General features: G+C 34.6%; 4 protein-coding genes and 1 non-coding gene across 6 annotated transcripts; 1 reads left to right on the forward strand and 4 right to left on the reverse strand.

The window, feature by feature from the left end:
* Window positions 1–100: 100 nt before the first annotated feature.
* LOC107008006 (GTP-binding protein SAR1A-like) lies at window positions 101–2,954 on the reverse strand. The gene is made up of 3 exons (XM_015206892.2): window positions 2,618–2,954; window positions 2,254–2,385; window positions 101–734 (listed from the first exon to the last, which is right to left on the reverse strand). Exons 1-3 carry the CDS (start codon window positions 2,744–2,746, stop codon window positions 414–416), a joined length of 582 nt encoding a protein of 193 aa, XP_015062378.1. The 5' UTR covers window positions 2,747–2,954; the 3' UTR covers window positions 101–413.
* LOC114075804 lies at window positions 1,550–1,671 on the reverse strand. The gene has a single exon (XR_003576192.1). It is a non-coding gene; the product is annotated as a small nucleolar RNA snoR83 (small nucleolar RNA).
* Window positions 2,955–4,234: 1,280 nt separating the features above from the next.
* On the reverse strand, window positions 4,235–11,588 carry LOC107002080 (dihydrolipoyl dehydrogenase 2, chloroplastic-like). The gene is made up of 15 exons (XM_015200003.2): window positions 11,082–11,588; window positions 10,120–10,266; window positions 8,830–8,964; window positions 8,633–8,735; window positions 7,905–8,029; window positions 7,676–7,801; window positions 7,523–7,603; window positions 6,842–6,904; window positions 6,693–6,767; window positions 6,541–6,619; window positions 6,349–6,449; window positions 5,821–5,934; window positions 5,547–5,660; window positions 5,130–5,201; window positions 4,235–4,618 (listed from the first exon to the last, which is right to left on the reverse strand). The coding sequence occupies exons 1-15, from the start codon at window positions 11,409–11,411 to the stop codon at window positions 4,571–4,573; spliced, it is 1,713 nt and encodes a 570-aa protein (XP_015055489.1). The 5' UTR covers window positions 11,412–11,588; the 3' UTR covers window positions 4,235–4,570.
* A 1,250-nt stretch (window positions 11,589–12,838) lies between these two features.
* Window positions 12,839–14,993, forward strand: LOC107002100 (universal stress protein A-like protein). 2 transcript variants are annotated; one of them, XM_015200017.2, is made up of 4 exons: window positions 12,839–13,334; window positions 13,422–13,528; window positions 13,622–13,740; window positions 14,637–14,993. In XM_015200017.2, the coding sequence occupies exons 1-4, from the start codon at window positions 13,136–13,138 to the stop codon at window positions 14,731–14,733; spliced, it is 522 nt and encodes a 173-aa protein (XP_015055503.1). In that variant the 5' UTR covers window positions 12,839–13,135; the 3' UTR covers window positions 14,734–14,993. The 2 variants fall into 2 exon arrangements, with proteins under 2 accessions (XP_015055503.1, XP_015055509.1); XM_015200023.2 differs by having other exon boundaries at window positions 12,841–13,313.
* Window positions 14,994–15,831: 838 nt separating this feature from the next.
* Window positions 15,832–19,378, reverse strand: LOC107002089 (calreticulin). The gene is made up of 13 exons (XM_015200012.2): window positions 19,221–19,378; window positions 18,258–18,365; window positions 17,941–18,133; window positions 17,553–17,811; window positions 17,410–17,466; window positions 17,270–17,317; window positions 17,091–17,177; window positions 16,954–17,011; window positions 16,794–16,861; window positions 16,591–16,686; window positions 16,429–16,506; window positions 16,249–16,329; window positions 15,832–16,148 (listed from the first exon to the last, which is right to left on the reverse strand). The coding sequence occupies exons 1-13, from the start codon at window positions 19,327–19,329 to the stop codon at window positions 16,137–16,139; spliced, it is 1,254 nt and encodes a 417-aa protein (XP_015055498.1). The 5' UTR covers window positions 19,330–19,378; the 3' UTR covers window positions 15,832–16,136.
* Between the last annotated feature and the right edge of the window lie 760 nt (window positions 19,379–20,138).

Here is a 20,138-nt window from a genome sequence, read left to right on the forward strand (position 1 = left end):
CATCACCGTAGAAGAAGAAAAGTAAACAATACAAGTATCTTGTGATGAGGATAGGATATGGGCTTAATTACTTATTCCCAACCCATATATACAAATAAACTACGTTAAAACTTTCGTATGTTTAGGCAGAATGCTGCACTTGTAGTAGTACATAGCAGTGAACTACCCCCACACTGATCAACTTTTATATCCAATCATTGGGAAGGAACAAACTAGAACACTTAACAACTATGAATGAAAAGAAAAATGTAGACTAGACATATATAATAGAACACTGTTTTTAGCTGTTTCACTGAAAACCTGGGGAAAAACAGAAACTATTTTAACCCATAGAGATAAACAGACATCTTCAACTTATCCAGTACAAAAACAAGACTTAAAACAGCAACAAATCTCACTCTCCCTAGACTTGATTACTTGATGTACTGAGACATCCACCTGAAGCCTTCCCCATAACCCATTTTGCGGACTATGCTGCACATGAACACCTCAAGTGGACGGACATTGGATTCTGCCAGGTTTACCTTCCCCTTGCCAGTGGTGACGCCTGTTAGCCCCAAATGGTAACGCAGTTCGTCTTCAGAGGCAGCATAAGGAATGTCTATCTTGTTACCCAATATAAGAAATGGCACAGTGGCCAAGGACTCGTCAGAGAGGAGAGCATCCAGCTCTTTCTTAGACTCAGCAAACCTTTCTTTGTCATAGGAATCCACCAAGTATACAACAGCATCCACCTTTGTTACAATAAGCACAACACCAGAAAATTGTCAAGTAGCACTTTGTATTTCATAGAGAAGATACATGATCAAATTTCCATTTTCTAATTCTAGATTTTGCAGGCAAATGCCTTAGGACTAGCAAACATTATTTCATATGGAGTCATGTATGCCATGCATTTTTTAGAAGTCTAAAAACTAACTAACTTAAGATCAGATCTGACAAAAATCTAGTTCCAGAAAACAAGTATGAATAAGGGTCATTAACAAAGGAATTGCATCTGTGATTCCCTCTCTGCTGTTTCTGTTGAATGTCTTTATTAGATATGCCCGTTTGACAAGCTTCAAAAGTACATCATTGCAAAACAGTGAAATAGTACATACTTGGCTGTCTCACATAAAAACTGATACTACATCAGAAAAGTTATTCTTCAATTACATAATTTCTCTTCCATCTTAAATCAGTAAATGTCAATTCTGAGAATGGTACCAATAACAACAATGGAACAAATTAGTGAAATTTTATATAAGAGATTTAAACAAGAAATAGAGCTAACTTTGTTCCGACATGGATAAAAGAGATTAAGCTAATTATTTTGAAGAGAATAGTAAGAAAGCAGAACAGAAAGCAACCCGGAAGAGTAATTTTTCACGTCTATATTCTACACCAGAACTTCTTTACACATTGCAGATAAAATGGCTGCAGCCAGTCAAAATCTGCTCTTTAGGTGGCTAAAACCTAAAAACCACAAGATCTATTATACCTATCTTATCCATATAAAGATTGGTAAAGAACTTCCTAAATGAAGCTATGCATCAACAAAGACAAATTTGTGTGTATGAAGAGGTACTATTGAAACACCCCCTGGAAAAAAGAAAGGTGCTATCAGCGAACTCCCAATATCAATATATGCCTCCCATGAATCAAATAAACAGATGGAAGTTCATTTGGGATTATGAAGGCAATAAACAACGACCTAGAAAAAAAAAGTTAATAAACATTGTACTTGTAATAATACATGAATATCAAATTAACAACTTGAGTTACCTGAATTTAAATTTATATTAGCTAAAGTATTCTTTGCAAGAAGATTGGAGAACTACTTAATACATATTGAGGACATCTATATTGATATCATGACTTCTTGTAAAACATCGTGAACATTTCAAAATCCTCAAAAATAGAAATCAGGAATGAAGATTGAGCAGCTAGAGTAATACTATTTCCCTGGAAACAAAGAGCAGTTCATGAGTACGCATAACAACCTGTAGCGTACTAAATAGATGAAAACACAATCAACTTGTCAATTTTAAGACTATGTTAACCATCATCACTACATAAATCTTAACACACAAACACTAATGGCATATTCCAGTAAAAATGATAACTTAGCAAGTGCGGAATCAAAGAGCACCACTGCTTAACAGAATCCCAGCCAGGTACCAACCAATAAATACCACCCAAAAAACAAATAGTACACTGTTCGCAAGTCAAATATCTAAATTAACACAAGAAGAGAAAGAAATAGCAACACACCTTAGCATAATAATCTTTCCAAACACGGCGAGCAATCTGATGACCACCCAAGTCAAATGCTTTGAACTTGATCTTTCCAATACTAAGCTCCTCTGACGTTGGGTATTGTGTTGGCTGATGTTGAACCAACCTCTGCCACAATTCAATAAACCTCAATCTCAGATTCGAGATTACAAGTAACCAATAGCAGAAAAAACAGGCCTTTACAAATTAATCAAACTTTTAACTCTTTCCCCATAAAGCCACATCAAGGAATATTCAATTTCAGGTGAAAAATTGGAGAATTCTGAAAATCGATTCTCATACAAATAATCACATGTAAATTAAAAAATTAAACTAACACATAGAGAAAACGGTAAGAGACCTCATCTTTCAACATATGGAGCAAGGTGGTCTTTCCGGCATTATCGAGACCCAAAAACAAGATCTTCGCCTCCTTCTGCCATAAACCAAGGGTTGCCAGAATTCCATAGAACCAATCTACCAAGAACATCGTTGATCCGGTTCGCTTATCCTCCGATCAGAAAGAACCCAATCAAAGCCCTACGGATTGATCTAGGGCTACAAATCTGTAGAATTGATTGAAGGAGAAGTGCTTTGATGTCTTCTCCTCCTCGAAACGCTAACACCTGGCTGGCGTTGGAGAGAGACAATTAATGGGGTGAGGTTTGCTTTTTGTCTTCATATATAAGTGCCCAACCCTAGTCAACCTAACACCCCCTCGTCGATGTATTCTTTCTTTATTTATACATATACAAAAAAATATTATAAAAAAAAATCATTTATTATTATTTATTATCTATTTTTAAAGTAAAATTTCTACTTTTAATTATCACTATACTCATATACAATATTCATATCAATCATCACTTTATCCCAATATAAAGTTTCAACACCCCATATAATGTTATTATAATCCCCTCCCTTAAAAATACCAGGCACAAGAATCAACACATCTACTTTTTGGTGGAAATTGGATACACCCAATTTTATATAATAATCTAATTTACAAAAAAAAAATGTGTCAATAAATTATTCTTTATTTTCAAACATATAAAATATTTGATATCTAAAAATATGTGTATATATATTTGATATTCCTTTATCATATAAAGGTATATTTTTAATTCTAACACATCAATATTATGTCTAATGATAAGGCGGAAAATTAATCAAGCATTTGATAATAGATTCAAATATTTTTGGCAAATATTATTTGACTGAAATTGCATCATATATTTGTCCATAGTATTTGGGAAACATATTTCACTTATTTAAAAAAAATAATTTGTACCCATAAGTTTTAAAAACTATTAAGATTAATTATAGATTTGTATTACATAGCAAGATAGAAATGTCATTGTAATAAGATTCTGCAACAAGTCAGTTGGATCTTCATTGCAACAAATAATAAGTAATGTCCATGACACTAGAGCAATGTAGTAGTTTTGAGCGAGTGCAACAAACATCATTCTATACATCGTAAAGTAGACGAAGCTAGTGACTTTATTATCATAAGTCACTGTTCATCAACAATCATATATCATTTTCATATTCCATCATTACTTTGTTGTTCATGTAAAAAATTATGTAATACAGCGAAATACAACAACTAAATAGTGTTTTTGCAAAAGATAAAAGTTAGATGTAGAATTTGAATTTTAAAAGCTCCCAAATGATAAAATTTAACCTAAATACTTTTTTTCCCTAGTATTCGGGAGTATGGATTATCTGCTAAAAATATTTGTCAAATAATAATAAATTGTATGGACTATCCAATTTTTTCCCCAAATTTTACTTGGGAAATTTATGGCTAAATGGGTCCTAAGAGTGCTCTTCAATTCATTTTTTTTTTCATTTTCTAACAACTCTTGTTTCCGCTCCATCTTTGTAAGCTGTTGTGTTTCCCAACAATGAAAGCATATTTGCGCAGCGCATAGCATATTACTACATTACAGTAACTTATAGGACAGTGTCAATATCAAGACAAATGCCGCATTCCTTTTCGTTGCTCAATGCATGAGTGAGTGATTATAGCATAGAGGTTACAATATCCTCACAAAAAATTATTTTACCAGTGCAACCAATATATACCACAAGCTTAAACGCTAACAAACTAGAAAACAAAATTGTTTCTACGCCAAATTCATTTAGGCAACTAACTAATGTATGCGCGCACTTGCAGAAAGGTTGAACAAGAAACTGCTTTCTAGACTATTGCACAACACAACATGTGAAAATCAAGTCCACAAGCTCCAATCAGAAACTTATGCAAAATCATATAAATTATGAATCCATCACAGCGGCTCCTTGAAACTTAAGCTGCAACTGGCTCAGCCGCTGGACTAGAAGTGTTAGCTTTAACCTGCCATCCAAATGTACATATTATTGCAAAAGCTGAAAAACCCTTTTCAGTTATATACGACCCCGTAAGAGACAACAGGGAGGGGGGTGAATAAACTATCCAGTTTGTCTTTGTGCGTAATATTTTGTGAGAATAGATGATCTAATATACCAGTTAAAAATGAGAGAGAATTTCAGTTCACAACGTAAGGAGGACTTCCTCCCTACCTGCAATTTTTACATGCACATGTGTGAGGGACACTTCTGCAAATACCTGGTAGACAGCTTACGACTTCCAATTAGAGAAGAAGAAGATCTAAATACACTAAATTTAGGGATTAAAGAATCAATGGTATTTTGGAGAACCCAGGATATCCCACCGCCTACCCGAGCATCTTGACAAGGAGATGACTGTATTCCTTTCTTTTGTGTCTCTGGATAATTATTGGTATTCTAATTCATGGGGAAATGAACTACGTTATTCTCTAGAAAACTACAAAATTACCCGCAATAACAGGGAACCGAGACATTACCTTTGCTGCCTTAAAGAGTTCATCAACCACTTCAGACAAGGTTGGATGCGCATGAACAGCATACTTGATGTCCTGCAAGATGCAAAATGCGATAATGTTGCTAAAACTGTAACTGGCATATATTTTCTTTTATACTAGAATCATGATGCTGGAATCCAGCTGAAGATCACAATTGATTGCATAAAAAGAAATAGAATTTCGTTATTGAAAGAAAACATGACCCTTCCATCATCCCACCCTCAAAGCAAAAAGCAAAAAATTGGAAAAAAAATAAAATCTTATCCAATACCAAAAACCTCTAACCAAATCAGTTAAAAATATTTCCATTTGTGAGGGGAATATATGCATGGAAGGTAATGTCTACCTGTATACATGTTTATCTTATGAGGAGAAAATGCAATGGAACTTAATGTCTACCTGTATGCGTGTTCCCAGAGCTATGGCGTTGGATGCTTCATGAATGAGGTCAGCAGCATGCATTCCAAAAATGTGAACACCGAGGATCTCCCCACTGTCGGGTCTATATATCAACTGCATTGGACAAACATTTCAATGAGCAAAAACAATCCTACTAGTCTTGGGAAACTAGAGAGACTAAAACCACCCAATTTAGAAACAAACTGCAAGAAGTAGCTTGTAATCATATACTAGTCCATGAAAAAAATCAATTAGAAAAGATCATCATGGCCACCTTTGCAAGTCCCTCCCCTTCATTTTCAGCAAGGGCTTTTGTGTTGGCCTTGAAACTAGTCTTGGCTATACCAATCTCAAAGCCCTCCTTTTCAGCTTTTTCTCTGGCTTGAGGCTGCAAGATTGCAAGAAAATAATGAAAATTCATAACTAAGAATAATGCAGCCCGTAATAAAAAAGACGGATTGAATGTTAACAAGTTAGAGAAAGCAGAATTTCAACAATAAATACAAACATGCTTCAGCAAGTTTGCATACGCATCAAGTGTATGTAGGAGCATAAAATAGGCAAACTTGCGTGAGTTCCAGCATACTGTATCAGACAATTATACAAGCAGACTCATTGACCCTAACTTGTATTTAATATATGCTGAACATCCGAAAAATGCAAAAGTGTTGTTGCAGTAAATTTTTCTCTGGTGCTATATAAATGAAATGACACAATGTTTAAAGAGCAAATAATCCAAATGCAACCAGTAAAGAAAGTGTAAAAGGAAACACAGACTATACACCAATAAACGTTACTATACCTCTGTTAATCCGACCATACTGATTTCAGGATGGGTAAAGCATGCAGCTGGAATACTTAAATGATTCAGGACATGGTCCTTGCCAGTAACTTGCTCAACAACTATAGAAGAAGTATGTACAAATGTTAAAACAATTACGGGACAACTTGTTTGATGATAATCATAGCAGTTGGTGTCACATGAGATCGTTACCAGAGATCCCTTGTGCACTTGCAGCATGTGCAAGCATCATTTTTCCATTTGCATCACCAATGCAATACAAGTGGGGAACCTAGTGACAGAAAGCCTAATGAGTCGAAAGAAAATTGTCTAGAGTACGTAAAGAGAACATTAATCATGCCTACCAACTCTCCGCTGGCATCAATGACACGCATGCGACTATCAACAGGAACAAATCCACGTTGTGTTTGAACATTTATCTGTTTATAAAACAATAATATGAGATGTCATAACATTTATAAAGTTTGTCTCAATAAACATTCACACCACTAACATTTTCCAGGCCAAGTCCTTGAGTGAATGGAGCCCTTCCGGTTGCAATTAGAGCAGCATCTACCTGTAGCAGAATAAAATAATTTGAGAACATATAAGATGCTAGTGACAAGAATTGTGTATGCAGAGGAGTATATAAGTTGTGGAAAACAAGATCTTAAATCAGATTACAGGGAACAAGACAAAGTTTTTCTCCCTCTTTTGATGTTCATTAACACTACTCAGAAAGACCTACCTGCATAGTCCCTTTTTTCCTCTTGCCTAGTTTAAAATGATGTGTTGAAAGAAGGTTGATTAAATTGATACAGTTTACTAGTAGTAAAATTATCCAATACCATAGACTTACGCTGTGCACTATCACAATGTGCTTATCAAGTGTATATCTTGCAGTAAAGTACCTATAAGACAGACCAATCCAACTGTTGTTTTTCGATAAACAGGTAAGTCCAACAATGTTTACTTAATGATGAATGAGACCTATGATGTTGCAGAAATACTCAATAAAGGTACTTTTACAATCCCCAGTCTTTAGATTTATTAATTTGTTTACTGTTGAATATGATTTAGAATTTATTATCTTAACCAATAACCATGATCTAAGACCAAAAGGATAAAGCTTCCATCAAAAGCATGAATGTGAATAACAATGTTAAACTCTTTTGGAAGAAAAGCGACAACTTACTTCCAATGTATCCTTCAGTTCCTTAGTCTTTGCATCAATAAGCTCAATAGTCACTGGTTTTCCATCCTTTGCTGGAGTTATCTGAAGAAGGTGCAACAAAATTCAGATAACTGATTGGTACATCGGGATGCAGGCTACTATTTCATAAATTACCTTGCTTGCAAATACACCTGTATGATAATCAATCTTTCGAGGATTTATGAGGACTCGCTGTGCCAATTTCCCAATTTCGGGATCAAAGCCGGGCATGAGCTGATCTAAAGCCTCAACAAAGGTAACCTGCTCAATTATCCAGTGGTCAGCATAGAAAGACATTTTGAAAGAAAAGATTGATGTTCTGTTGCTACAGATACAGTCTTGCAGAAAGTATTATTGCCTTTACCTCACTTCCAAGTGCCGTATACACATCACTGAATTCTAGTCCAATGTAACCACTTCCAACAATAGCAATCCATTGAGGTACGAATTCTAATTTGAGTGCATGATCACTTGTTATCACTGTCTTACCTGCAAAAGCAAGCATCGGTATTGTTAGATGATGCAAGATCAACATAAATGTAGACGTACATTTTTTAAGACAATATCTCAAGGGCTAGGGGTGCACGGTTCAAAACTAGGTGGATAATGGGCCCGACCCTCTACCCTTCTCCACTAAAAGGAAGGATACGGTTTGTACCTGTGACACTCAGCTAAACCAACAGACCACACATTGCACTCATACCACTAGACCAAAGCCCAGGGGCTGTATATACATAATTGTCATTGATGCTTTCGACAAGAAGAGAACGAGAATGACTAGGCATGACAAATCTAATGCTAATTCCGTTCTCTTGATGAGGAAGTTGATTCTTTTGTCAACGAAATAGCTTCTGGTGTTAAATATATGTGTGTGCTATATCTCATGTCTAAATCTCTACCAGCAATTCAACATAGATGAACTCAAGTAATTGTAGAAAAATTAATTCAAAATCTTGATGCAAAACCTTCTTTACAATGACAGTCAAGTAATACAAGCTATCTGCAGGCTGCAACCTTCAGTATTTCATACAGAAAAAAGACTTGCTATTCAATAATTCAGTTCTTTACAATAATTAAGAGGAAAGCACCTACCATCAACCTCGATGCCTTTGGGCACCAAGGGGACAGAACCAGTAGCAATAATAATATCCTTTGCTGTTATTACAGTATCTCCATATTTGACCTTTTGTGGACCCTGAAAAAGCACAACAAAAGCTCCATCATCAAAATCCAATGGGTTACATACACAGGTTAGTAGTAGATAATAGTTCTGGAAAATATAAACGTACCAAAACTGTCCCAAAACCTGTTAATATATCCACACCAAGGGATTTCATTGAATTGGTCAAATTACTACGAATCTTGGAGGCCAAATTATTTGCATGATCAGCAACACCCTGTCTGTCATATCCCGCGGCAGCAACCTTACATGAAGATAAGTGAAAGACATAAAAACGTGTGAAAGACGGAGTAAGTTACATTAGGGGACCCTCAAGCCTCCTTCTAGATGCAACTTAATTAACAAACAATGCATAGTGTTAAGTTCATTTAAACACAATAAGTAGGTACCAGAAACACATGTTGAATGTTGTAGTATACATGAATTAATTTTTCATATACTTTTACTCCTATATCCTTGATTTATAAATGATTTAGAGTCACTGTTATGGGAGTTCAATGATCACTGTTTCGCTATATACACCCCCTAAAAAGAGAGGTACAAAACGACCCTTATTCATGTATGGTATTTCTCAAATATTAGAGTAAACACAAAAAATCAGACTTTCCAGTTTTGACTTGTTTTCTATGTAATACAGGTTTAGATGCAAGTATAGTATCAACTATCCAGTACGATTATGACATGGAAGTACAAAAGCTTTTAAGATATGGGGATCAGATAAGAACAGTGGTACTAAGATATATGCAGTCTTTATCACATTTTTCATTGTATGTTTAAAATAAAAGATATTATAAGAACTTATTATTAACAACTGTGGTAACAAAAGCAAAAAGTAAGCACACACGTTCTGTCAGTTGTTTAAAATTTAAATAGTATAGGCTATGAATTGAAGTCATCCTACATCCTTATCAAAAATCATTTGAATATGGAAGCATCACACACATTAGAAACAAGAGGTGCATCTCCAAACATAGTCAATAAAACCATATTTTTTGTTAAAATTACATTTTGGCGGAAGTATCCATGTTGATCTATCCCAATACACACAATTTCTGGGTGTCATCTCCAAAATAAGGATGCTCCCAAAATTATAATAGCAATTAGATATGGGACATATCATACCCAGTGCCAATATGAAGTTCAGAAATTAGTACTTATTTCATAGTTTTGCTCCAAAACTATTCCATGTTGCATCACCTCATGAAGTCTATGTGTTGTGATTATGCAACAAAAGATTCAAATAATCAAACAATTATGTTAACGGGCATACGCTATCTTAGTACCCATGTCAAAACCTAAACATGTTAGATAGGTTTCTAGGATCAAGAAAAGAAACACCTGTAATCAAAAGACTTCATGTGGTGTTCATTAGGCTTCAAGGAGCATGAACAAGGAATACCTGTAGACCAAAGGACTTCATATGATGTTCATTCTGAAGCTCCCGCATGCGACCACTCACAGCTAGAAGGGCTTTGGAAGGAACACAACCCCTATTTACACATGTACCTCCAACTACGTCCCCTTCAATGATAGCAGTTTTCAAACCCTGCAAAGAATTTTAGGTAATTATGCACACTATCAAGTAGAAAAATAACAGGAATCATCCTGTTAAACCTACGCTCCCATCCCCTCCAGGCTTAGATGATCTCACAATTAAATTGCATAGTGTTATAGAAGTGAAAGTGATGTTTTTGTTTTTTTTTTTGAAACTGGTAAGATTGTATAATGCTGGGAAAGTGATGTTTTATAGGAGTTCACAGCAATGTTATAAAGGCTCACTTAAAGCGCGCTTAAGCCCGAAGCTCAGTGAAGTCCAGCGTGTGCTGCATTCCTCGCTTAATTGGCGTTTTAGTGTAGGCATGTTGAGGCCTCTACACCTTCATTAACGGGTTTAGGCACAACACAATATATAGCTTAATGATATTTTTTTCCATTTTTTGTCCAAATAATTATAATGTGTTTATATTGACATTTCTACATTTTATTTTTCTCCCGTGTGCTTTTCTTTTGTAAGCCCACGCTTAAAGATCCAATTTTCTACAAATGATTCTTCCTTAGTAACAATGCAGTAATAAAGAAAATAAAGCACCTATTCCAGCTAATAATTCCTTCTATTGTTAGGTAGAAAATGTTAGCTCTAGAAAGAAAAAAAAGCATATGGAGTGCGGACAAATAAAGAACGGCAGCTAAACAAGTAATATCAACCGAAACAGAGCAAGATATGTTCGAATTCAACTTACTGAAATCACCTGAGTGTAAGCAGTTTGAAGTATTCAGTAACTAAACACAGCATGGCACTACTGGGTGAACATCAGTATCAGCTTGTACTAACACAATTAAACGACACAAAACTAGATTTACCTTCTCGACGGCATGAAGAGCAGCACCATGACCACCAACACCAGCTCCAATAATAACCAGATCATAATCAAAGCCCTTAGAAGCAGCTCCATTTCCAGCCGAAGAAGCCACGATTCTGTTGGAACAAGGACGCCTCGTAGCATTAGATAATGACTGGATACGATGCGTAGACAGAGATGAATTCAACCCAAAAGCCTCCCTTCTAAGACCGCAAAATCGAAGTGATCGTGGATTCAACAGATTGACATTGACATTGGAAACGGCGGCGGAGGAGTCCGATCTGCAGATCGTGGAGGGAGAAGAGAGCGATAGAGAAATTGAAGATTGCATTGTGAATGTTAGGGTTTTTGTGGAGATTGAAATGTGGGAGCAGGGGAAGATATATAGTGTTTGAGCTTTGAGAGCTCCGTTGGAGGTGGCGGAGTTAACTAAGTGAGAGTTCCCTTGTAGCTTTTCTGTGTTGTGTGTTCTTTTGTTGGTTGGATGAACCAACTACTTATTCCTCCGATTAATTTGAAGGGAAAAAAAAATCACAAAAATGTAGACCAATTTTGTATTAGAAATTTTGGATTTGTATTTTTTGGTGAGCGAAAAAAAAATGTGTACAAAACAAATTATAAAAAGGGAAAAGGTATAGTCTTTAATTTTGTTATTCAAAATTAATACACTTTTATTATAAAAGTAACTTATATATATTTCTATGATTATATAAATAATTTATATATATATATTTGTTTTAATGAAAAAATCAATTTTTAAATTTTATTTATTTTTTAAAAAAGTAGGGGTAGTTTTACTCCATTTCACATTTTTTTACTATTTTTATTCATAGATTAATTTTAATTTATTATTTTTATTTTTGATGATCAAATATTTTTTTTTTATAACAAATATTGATGCTCCAAACATGTTTTGCAAATATTAAATTAAATTATAATATAGTCGAAAAAAATGAATTTTAATTTTTAACTTTCTAATATTTTTTCATTCACATTTCATTATTTTTACGTCTCTTATTTTTACACTAAAGAATGAGAGAAAAAAGAAAATAAAAAATTAAAAAAGTAGAAATTACATGATTAAGCAAACAAATATTGATTAATTTGTCATCATAGCTATAATCTTAGTTAATTACCACTCGCAATCAATATTCAGTGATAGTTTTATGAAATAGGATTTCGAATTTGTATAATTTAAAATTTGTATAAAGTAATTTTGTATAATATAATTTATACTACCGTTTATTAAATATAACTTCAACTAGCTACAAAAATAACTTGATTTCACTTTCAAAATTCAAACCATAATATGTTTGATACAAAGTTATAAAGCCACAAATATTGAAAACACTCTCAAACACTAGGCGTAAATTATTAGTTTCATTCCTATACTATTAACAATTTTAGAAACATTGATTTACTTGATTAATTGAACTTAAATGCACCCTCGATCTAACACCGGTAAATTTTAGTCAAATTTAGACGGTATTTTTAATACTTTTCTTGACTTTTTATTAAGATCCATATGTCATACAAGAGTTTGAGACCACATATTATATTATATCTTGTGACAAATCAAAAGTGACCCGAATATATTTAAAATTAATTAATCAAATAAATAAATATTTTTAAAATTATTAATAATTTAATAATAAAACTATAATCAACATCAAATTTGAAGTGTTCCGGGTTATAATAAAAACACTGATGTAAACAGCAGCGCACAATCGCCTAGTACTAATTGGCAAAGATAGCAACGTTTTTTTATGCCACGCCTTCTCCTTTCTTTGTGATCCTATGCACAAACACGTCAATTAATTGGTCAAACTGATTAACTCAAAACCAAATAATTAAAACCACAAACCGCCAACAGTTTTTTCAATCCACCGGCTGCCGCCCCCAGTCCCTTCCAATTCCCCAAACTCCGTCCACTGACAAAACTATAAATATTGATTCCCTTTAACTTTCCTAAAATCAGCTAAAAATTCCCAAAGTTGTGAGTTCTGAATTCAAATTACTATTAGTATATTATAAGTATCGTCGATTAAACAAAGGATGGCTGATGTAGCAGCAAAGGAACGCAAGATCTTAGTCGCCGTAGATGAGAGTGAAGAGAGCAGTTACGCTCTTTCATGGTGTATAGAGAACATACTCACCGGAAATTCCAATGATACCCTTATCCTTCTCTACTCAGTACCACCTCGAGCTGTTTACTCTACCTTAGACGGATCAGGTGAGAAAGATCACCCTGAAGGTAAAGAAAAGTTCAGTATGAGTATATTAATTATTATTATGTGATTAATTGAATTGGCGAGTTCTCGTAATTTTGTTGAAATCTCAGGGTATTTGTTTTCATCTGATATATTGGCGACCATGGAGAGGTACAGCACTGGAGTTGCACAGTGTGTTATGAAGAAGGCGAAACGAGCCTGCGAGGCTTTGAATGGGGTTAGTTTTTTTGTAGATTTAGTGATGAATGAAGGGTAATTTGGTCAATTTTAGTAGAGAGGTAATGCTTGTGTGTTGCTGCGTCGTATACAGGTTAAGGTGGAGACGATTGTTGAGCATGGTGATGCAAGGGACGTGATCTGTCAGGCGGCGGAGAAGTTGCAAGTCGATATGCTCGTCATGGGAAGCCATGGCTATGGTGTCATAAAGAGGTAGACTTTAGTTCAATGTTTTTTCTTTTTGTTTTTCCCCAGATTAAATTTGAATTCACGCCGTAACGTGGTAAAACAACTTTTTAACCAATTTTTTAAGATTGATATGTGTACATTTTAATTAGATTGAAGTCTAGATATATTTAGTTAAAAATCATTACGATGATAATCAAGATTTGTCAAGAGCACAAATTTTCCTCAATTTATTATGGCTAAATACGTATAGCATGCTAAAAATGGTACTTGAATTTTGTCCATCTATTTAGAGCTAATTACAAAAAGAGCCTCGTATAAAATGATTGGAGCATTCTTTGTTGTCCTAATTTGTTTGGTGAAGGAAAAAAAATGTTTGGTACAAATTTTATCAGATAGATTTGTTATTCACAGTTAATAATATGGAATTTTCCAAGAATTTTCATAGCCACGTAAGGATTTTTCCATGATTATGTAATGGTACCTTGATTATAGGTAGCAGATGAGATGAGCGGGTTGAACCGTATTTGGATCAGGTCAAAACAAATTGAGTTTATAAGTACACCGATTATTGGCCCTGCCCAAAATTCCCTGGGTTAACATGGGCTGAAATAGGAGTTATAATTCAATAAATTTAATTCTCACTCTTTATTTATTCTTTTACAATGTTCTAAGTATCTTATAATTATTACTTTTTGTTATCATCAATTGTTATTTTGATTTTTTTTCCTACATGCATGAATCAATTTGGGTTAGATGTCAGTTCAAATTTTTATGGGCTATGTGTTGGGTTGAGCTAATAAATGGGCAAATCAACTTTGGATGAACTGGGGTTATGAATTCATCAGCTAATTTTGTCATCATCTCTACTAACTGTGTCTATGTTAACTCTTAAACTAATTAATTATTGATATGAATAACAGGGCTTTTCTTGGGAGTGTGAGCAACCACTGCGCGCAGAATGTGAAGTGTCCAGTCCTAATTGTGAAAAAGCCAAAAACTGATGGCAGAAGCAAATAGATTTGTTGTACGTTATGTAATTTGTAATTGTTCGTCTAATGTAAAATTAAGTAGGCAGGGTTGTATTTTTTCCTTTTTTTCCTTGATTTCGTACCTTTTGAATTAAACTTGGTTAATAATTGTATGGTTGGTTTTCAAATGTTAAGAGGCAATTTATGAAGTGTATTTTTGTGTAATAACTGCAAAATGTACAGTTATTGTTGTCATCCCACATTGCAGAAGGTCACTGTTATACTTTTAATATGGATTCTCAGGCTGAATCGAGTCCATCTGTAGTTAGCACTTAGCTTCGAGAATCTTAATTGCAAGGTTGTCTGTCTTGTTGCAAGATAATGTTACGCCACCACCTCTTCCTCCTTTTGATTATGCTTTTCCGAGACCATTACATGTCAATTTTTTTTTTATATGAAGTGCTTAGACAATTGTATCTGAGAATCGAAAAAGTAATATCCAACTCAATGAATGACATTGGGATACTTGATGGTAACAAAAAGAGTAATAGCAAGGACTTAAAAGGAAAGAAGGTTTTGGTGGTTGATGATGATAACTGCGTACAACCTCCTTCGAAAAGGAGCAGATGTTGATGTTTGTGACCTGTGAGAACGGAAGAGAGGCCTATGGCTGTGAGGTGAAGCTGACAAAACCTATAATTTTATAGTAATGAACTGCCTACCTCTTTTACTCATAACTAGTTTTTGCAAATAAACGTAGTACTTTTGAATTTTTTTCCCTGCATAAATAGGTTGCAATATTTGTAACTGTAGAAACTAGTTATGAACAGGATTCAAGCAACAAAGCTAATACCGCAAGGAGGAGGTAAGACGTGGAGCTAAACTCATTTTTTCTCGCAATATTTTAGTCAGGTTTATATTGAAGTATTTGTAGTTAAGAATAAGTTGAGCTTACTTTTATATAAATCCGAGTATTTATTTCTGGATAGGACATAATAGTAAGCAGAGGAATAAATCCTAATTATTGTGTGAGAATGAAATGATTGTATCCGATTTTACTGGTCTAGTTGTATAGTGATCGAAGAGTTTTGAATATTTACACACGTTCTAACAGATTTACTTACTTCAAGCAATAAAAGACAGCAAATAATCGAAGACAAGGAAGGAGCCATTTAAATAGAAAATTAGGTAGAAATTAACTAGTGTAATTTCAACACCATTTAGTTTAAAATTCTACTCAAAACCAAACATGTATTTCTAACGGCCGAGTCCCAATGACATCAAAGCAATCAGCCATATAAGACCTCATGCACCCTCAATCTCCGTCTTTTCACTAAAATTGGGAAGGGGCTAATTCACTAATAAGGAAAAAAAAGGGGGGGGAGGGAGGACGAAATCTTCCGGGAACTGCCAAGTAAGCTTCTTTGTCAGTTAAATCAAAATGCTTGGCTCTTACAGTTCATCCTGCAAAAAAAAAAAGGGTACACACTGTCAGATTGAGAACCAGAAGAAAAAATTGCTGCCACCATTGTTTTGAAAGTCAAAACAATTTGTCAATTCTTACATGTGTGTCCTCATCCTTGGAGTCAGACTTGTCATCAGCATCATCCGAATCAGCCTCGTCAGCCTCGTCATCTTCATCGGCCTGAGAAAACGTTAACATCATAAGAGCAAGACAAGGAGGAACAACACAGCTTACTGATAGAGTAAGGAAGGGTTTTCCAAAGAAAATTTAGAGGCTTACATCAGATTCAGCTGGAGCATTCTTTGATTCCTCCTCCTCTCTCTTCTTTTCTGCTTCCTCAAAAGCAGCCTTTTCAGCCTGCATAATTAAGATGATATTCACTATTAAGACTCAATAATTCTATTATGACTACCCTAAGAGAATAAGGAAGGAACCACATACATCTTTCTGCTTTCCCCATGTTTCCTCTGCAATTGACTTGGCAAACTCTGGATCATCGCATATCACAACATTGTCAAACAAAGTTCCAGATTTCACCTGCAAAATACATTATGCTTATGTCACTTAAGTGCAAATGCAGTAAATCAAAATTGTTAAAGCTGTAATTTAACAGCAGATCACACAAGAAAAGGAAAATTCCTTACTTGCCACAGCTCAACTCCAACATACTTCAATTTTGGGAAAACATATAGATCTGGGTCATCCTTGAAGTCTAGAGAAAAAAACAGCATAGATATCAATAATTGTGATACTAAAAGTCAGCTAACAAAAATATATAGATGTAGTATTGACAAATTAAAGGACCTGGGTTGTCAATCATAGGAGCCTTCCACTTTCCCTTGTAGTTTGGGTTCTTGATTTTCTGAAAAGACAAAAGACTAAGCATTAGGCACCATACTCAGGGACAAGTCATTCAACTATAATGTTCAGACTCCACAAACCTTTGCCTTCCATGGGCCCTTGTACTCTGGATTGGGGATAGTTGGGGCTGTCCATTCACCATCTTCTTCATCATCCCAGTCCTCTGGCTGCAAATTAAAAAAGGCCCAGTAATTACAAAATTTACTCTATATTCCAGGTATTAATACAAGACTTATATAAGGAAAGCTCAACTGGTTACCTTCTTGGCTTCAGGATCAGTTATCTCCTCTGGAATGTCATCATAGCCCTGCAGTTATTACAGATCGAATTAGTTGATCATCATCTTCCTCCATTTTCTTTTTATCCACAGACAAACCACTCAAAATATACAAGGGATACCTCTGGCTTCTTGTCCTCGGGATCATCAATGAATTCCTTGTCATCCCAATCTTCAGGCTGCAATAAACATGTAACTTGATCAGTAATACTATCAAAAAGATAAATATCAATCGACTCTGAAAATGTGATGCACTGGGAATTACTTTCTTGGCACTTGGATCCTTGATCTTCTTTGGTGGGAGAATGTCCCAATCAGAGTACAAGCTACCAGACTGTTTCTCCACATTGTCAATGAGAATACTGTATGTGGCATCAGGACGGAGGATGAAAGTGTAGACATGGGTCAGCTGATCAGTCTCACATGGGACTTCCTTCTTGATCAAATGATTTGTCTCGTTATAAGTGAGAATAGCATGGACTTTCTTGGTACTGTAGCCACAGATGTCTGGTCCAAACATGATACTGCATGGAAACATTTATCAAAAATTCAATTCACGAGTTACGGAACATTTTTAAAAGTAAAAACATGCTTCAAAACATATAAATACTTCTATGCTAAAAAAAAAGTAGCAAGAAAATATTATGTGCAACCTGTAGGGAGTGTCACCACCGAATTTCTTTTGGTCCACGTCTCCACTAAGCAACTTCATGTACCCACCACCACAGTCAAGCTTCTGCTCATGCTTAACAGAGAACTGGAACACTAAGTTCTTTCCCTTGTTACTAAATTCAGGGAACTCAGCCGAAATGGCGTAGAACCTGTAGTCTTCACTGGTCTGAATACCTGAAATATAGAATAAGTAAATCGATGTTATTATTTTTAAGATTCATCTCAAGATGAAAGAATCAGATATGAAAAGGCTTATAGCTTGAAGAAACTAGGCTCTAAGTAGGGGAAGATTGCAGACCTTTGTCATTGGCGTCACCATTCCACTTCCCAGAGGTGTGATTCCACTCTCCAGCCATGTTTTCATCTTTCTTCCATTCAGATTTTACCCACCTGCTTTCCCAGCCATCTAAAAGTTCAAGAAGCAAAACTTATCAGCCTCACAGTGCCCAACATAAGAGAATAATTTGACACATTTAAACTTGATAATTCTAATGCAGAAGAATAGACCACAGAATATCAGCAGCAAATAAGCATAGATTTTCACACTAATTCAGTAACTACGAAACATTAGTGTACTTCAGTGTCTAACATTAACATTAATTGCTAATTCAGTCAAACATATAATTAATACATGCTAACTATTTTGATTTCCAGTCAACAAATAAACAAACTGCCAACAAACATTGTATATGAAAACAATAAAAGAGTGCATCCTCTAGTTATACTAGAAAATGTCAAGAACTAACTTTATCCATGTAATTCTAATAATCGTGATCTTTCGAAATTTTATTCTGTATAATATATAGATAGAATATTAGCTAGTCAGAGTGTTAAGACATAATTGTTTAAATCATATAGCAATCCGGATAAGATCTAAGAGTTCTACCAATTAGCAATCATTCCAGTCCCGTCGCAAGAAAATAAACGCAAATGGAGTATGCTCTTTCAGAGAGACAATGTAGATACACTCGATGGCGCTCAGACACATCAACTTTCAAAAAATTATAAATCAGAGTCACAGACATAGAATTCAAAAACCTAAAATGCTACAACAACATTCCGATCTACATATATCATCTTAAAATTAACAGATCTACTCCGAAACTTCAAGCTTCAATCAGATCAAACTAAAAACAAAAAATTAAGCTCGGATCTTTCACACTCCTCATCGTTTCCACAAATTCACTCCAAAATCAAATGGATCACAGAAATTGATCCAATCAATTGACTAAATTAATTAAAAAATGGATAAATTTTTTACCATTGAAGCTTTCCTGGAAGAAAACTTCGGCGGCGGCGGCGACTACTAGTAGAGAGAACACAGCAACGAGATGGAGAGAGCTAGGGCTTTTCATTCGTCGAGTAGCCATGGCCACTATTGTGTGAGATGGAAAATACTGACTGTGAGATCTCTGACGAACGCTATTTTATACTGTGGAGAGTTATTTTCGGTAGATACGTAGGGCAGCGTTTGGGTTTAATCTGACGTGGAAGAATTAAATGGCGTAAACGAATTAAAATGTGCCATCTGTCATAAGAGTGTCATTAACTTGACGTGGCTGATTCTTATTGGGAACCTACACGAGTGAGTGTGACCATATTTAAGTTGGCACTTGTGCGATGATTTTTCCGAAATAACGAATTTACCCTTTTTGTTCCATTTTTGGCCCTCGTATATTAGTTTCACGCAAATGCCGTGCAAAAATACTCTATGCTAATAACTTTGAATTTACATGCTCCGTTTCAAAAATAATTGTCAATTAGTTTTAAAATAATAGTCAAATTCATTTAATGAGAATTAATTTAATAACAAATTTTAGTTGATTTAATTTAAATGTTAAAAAGTTTTAATGAAATGTATTATAACTTAAAAAAAGAATTATATCAATCTAAATAAAAAAATATAATTTAATATGTGTTTAAAAAAAATTAGATAGGTTGATTTAAAATATTTAATTACTCCTTGCACAGTCAAAATGCCTTTAATAATCGTTACTACAGTAATTACACATTTTTTTCTAATTCTCTCCTTATATAATTGATTTTAAAATTTTATTTAAGAGATCGAAATTTTTATAATTAACAAAAATAAAAAAGAGTCAATTTTTGAAAAGTCAAATATGCTTATTTTAGAACCTCCCAAAGCTCATCACTTTTTAACATTGATTCTTTTGGAAAC

Source organism: Solanum pennellii, chromosome 1 (assembly GCF_001406875.1).
Source record: "Solanum pennellii chromosome 1, SPENNV200".
Lineage (NCBI taxonomy): Eukaryota > Viridiplantae > Streptophyta > Magnoliopsida > Solanales > Solanaceae > Solanum > Solanum pennellii.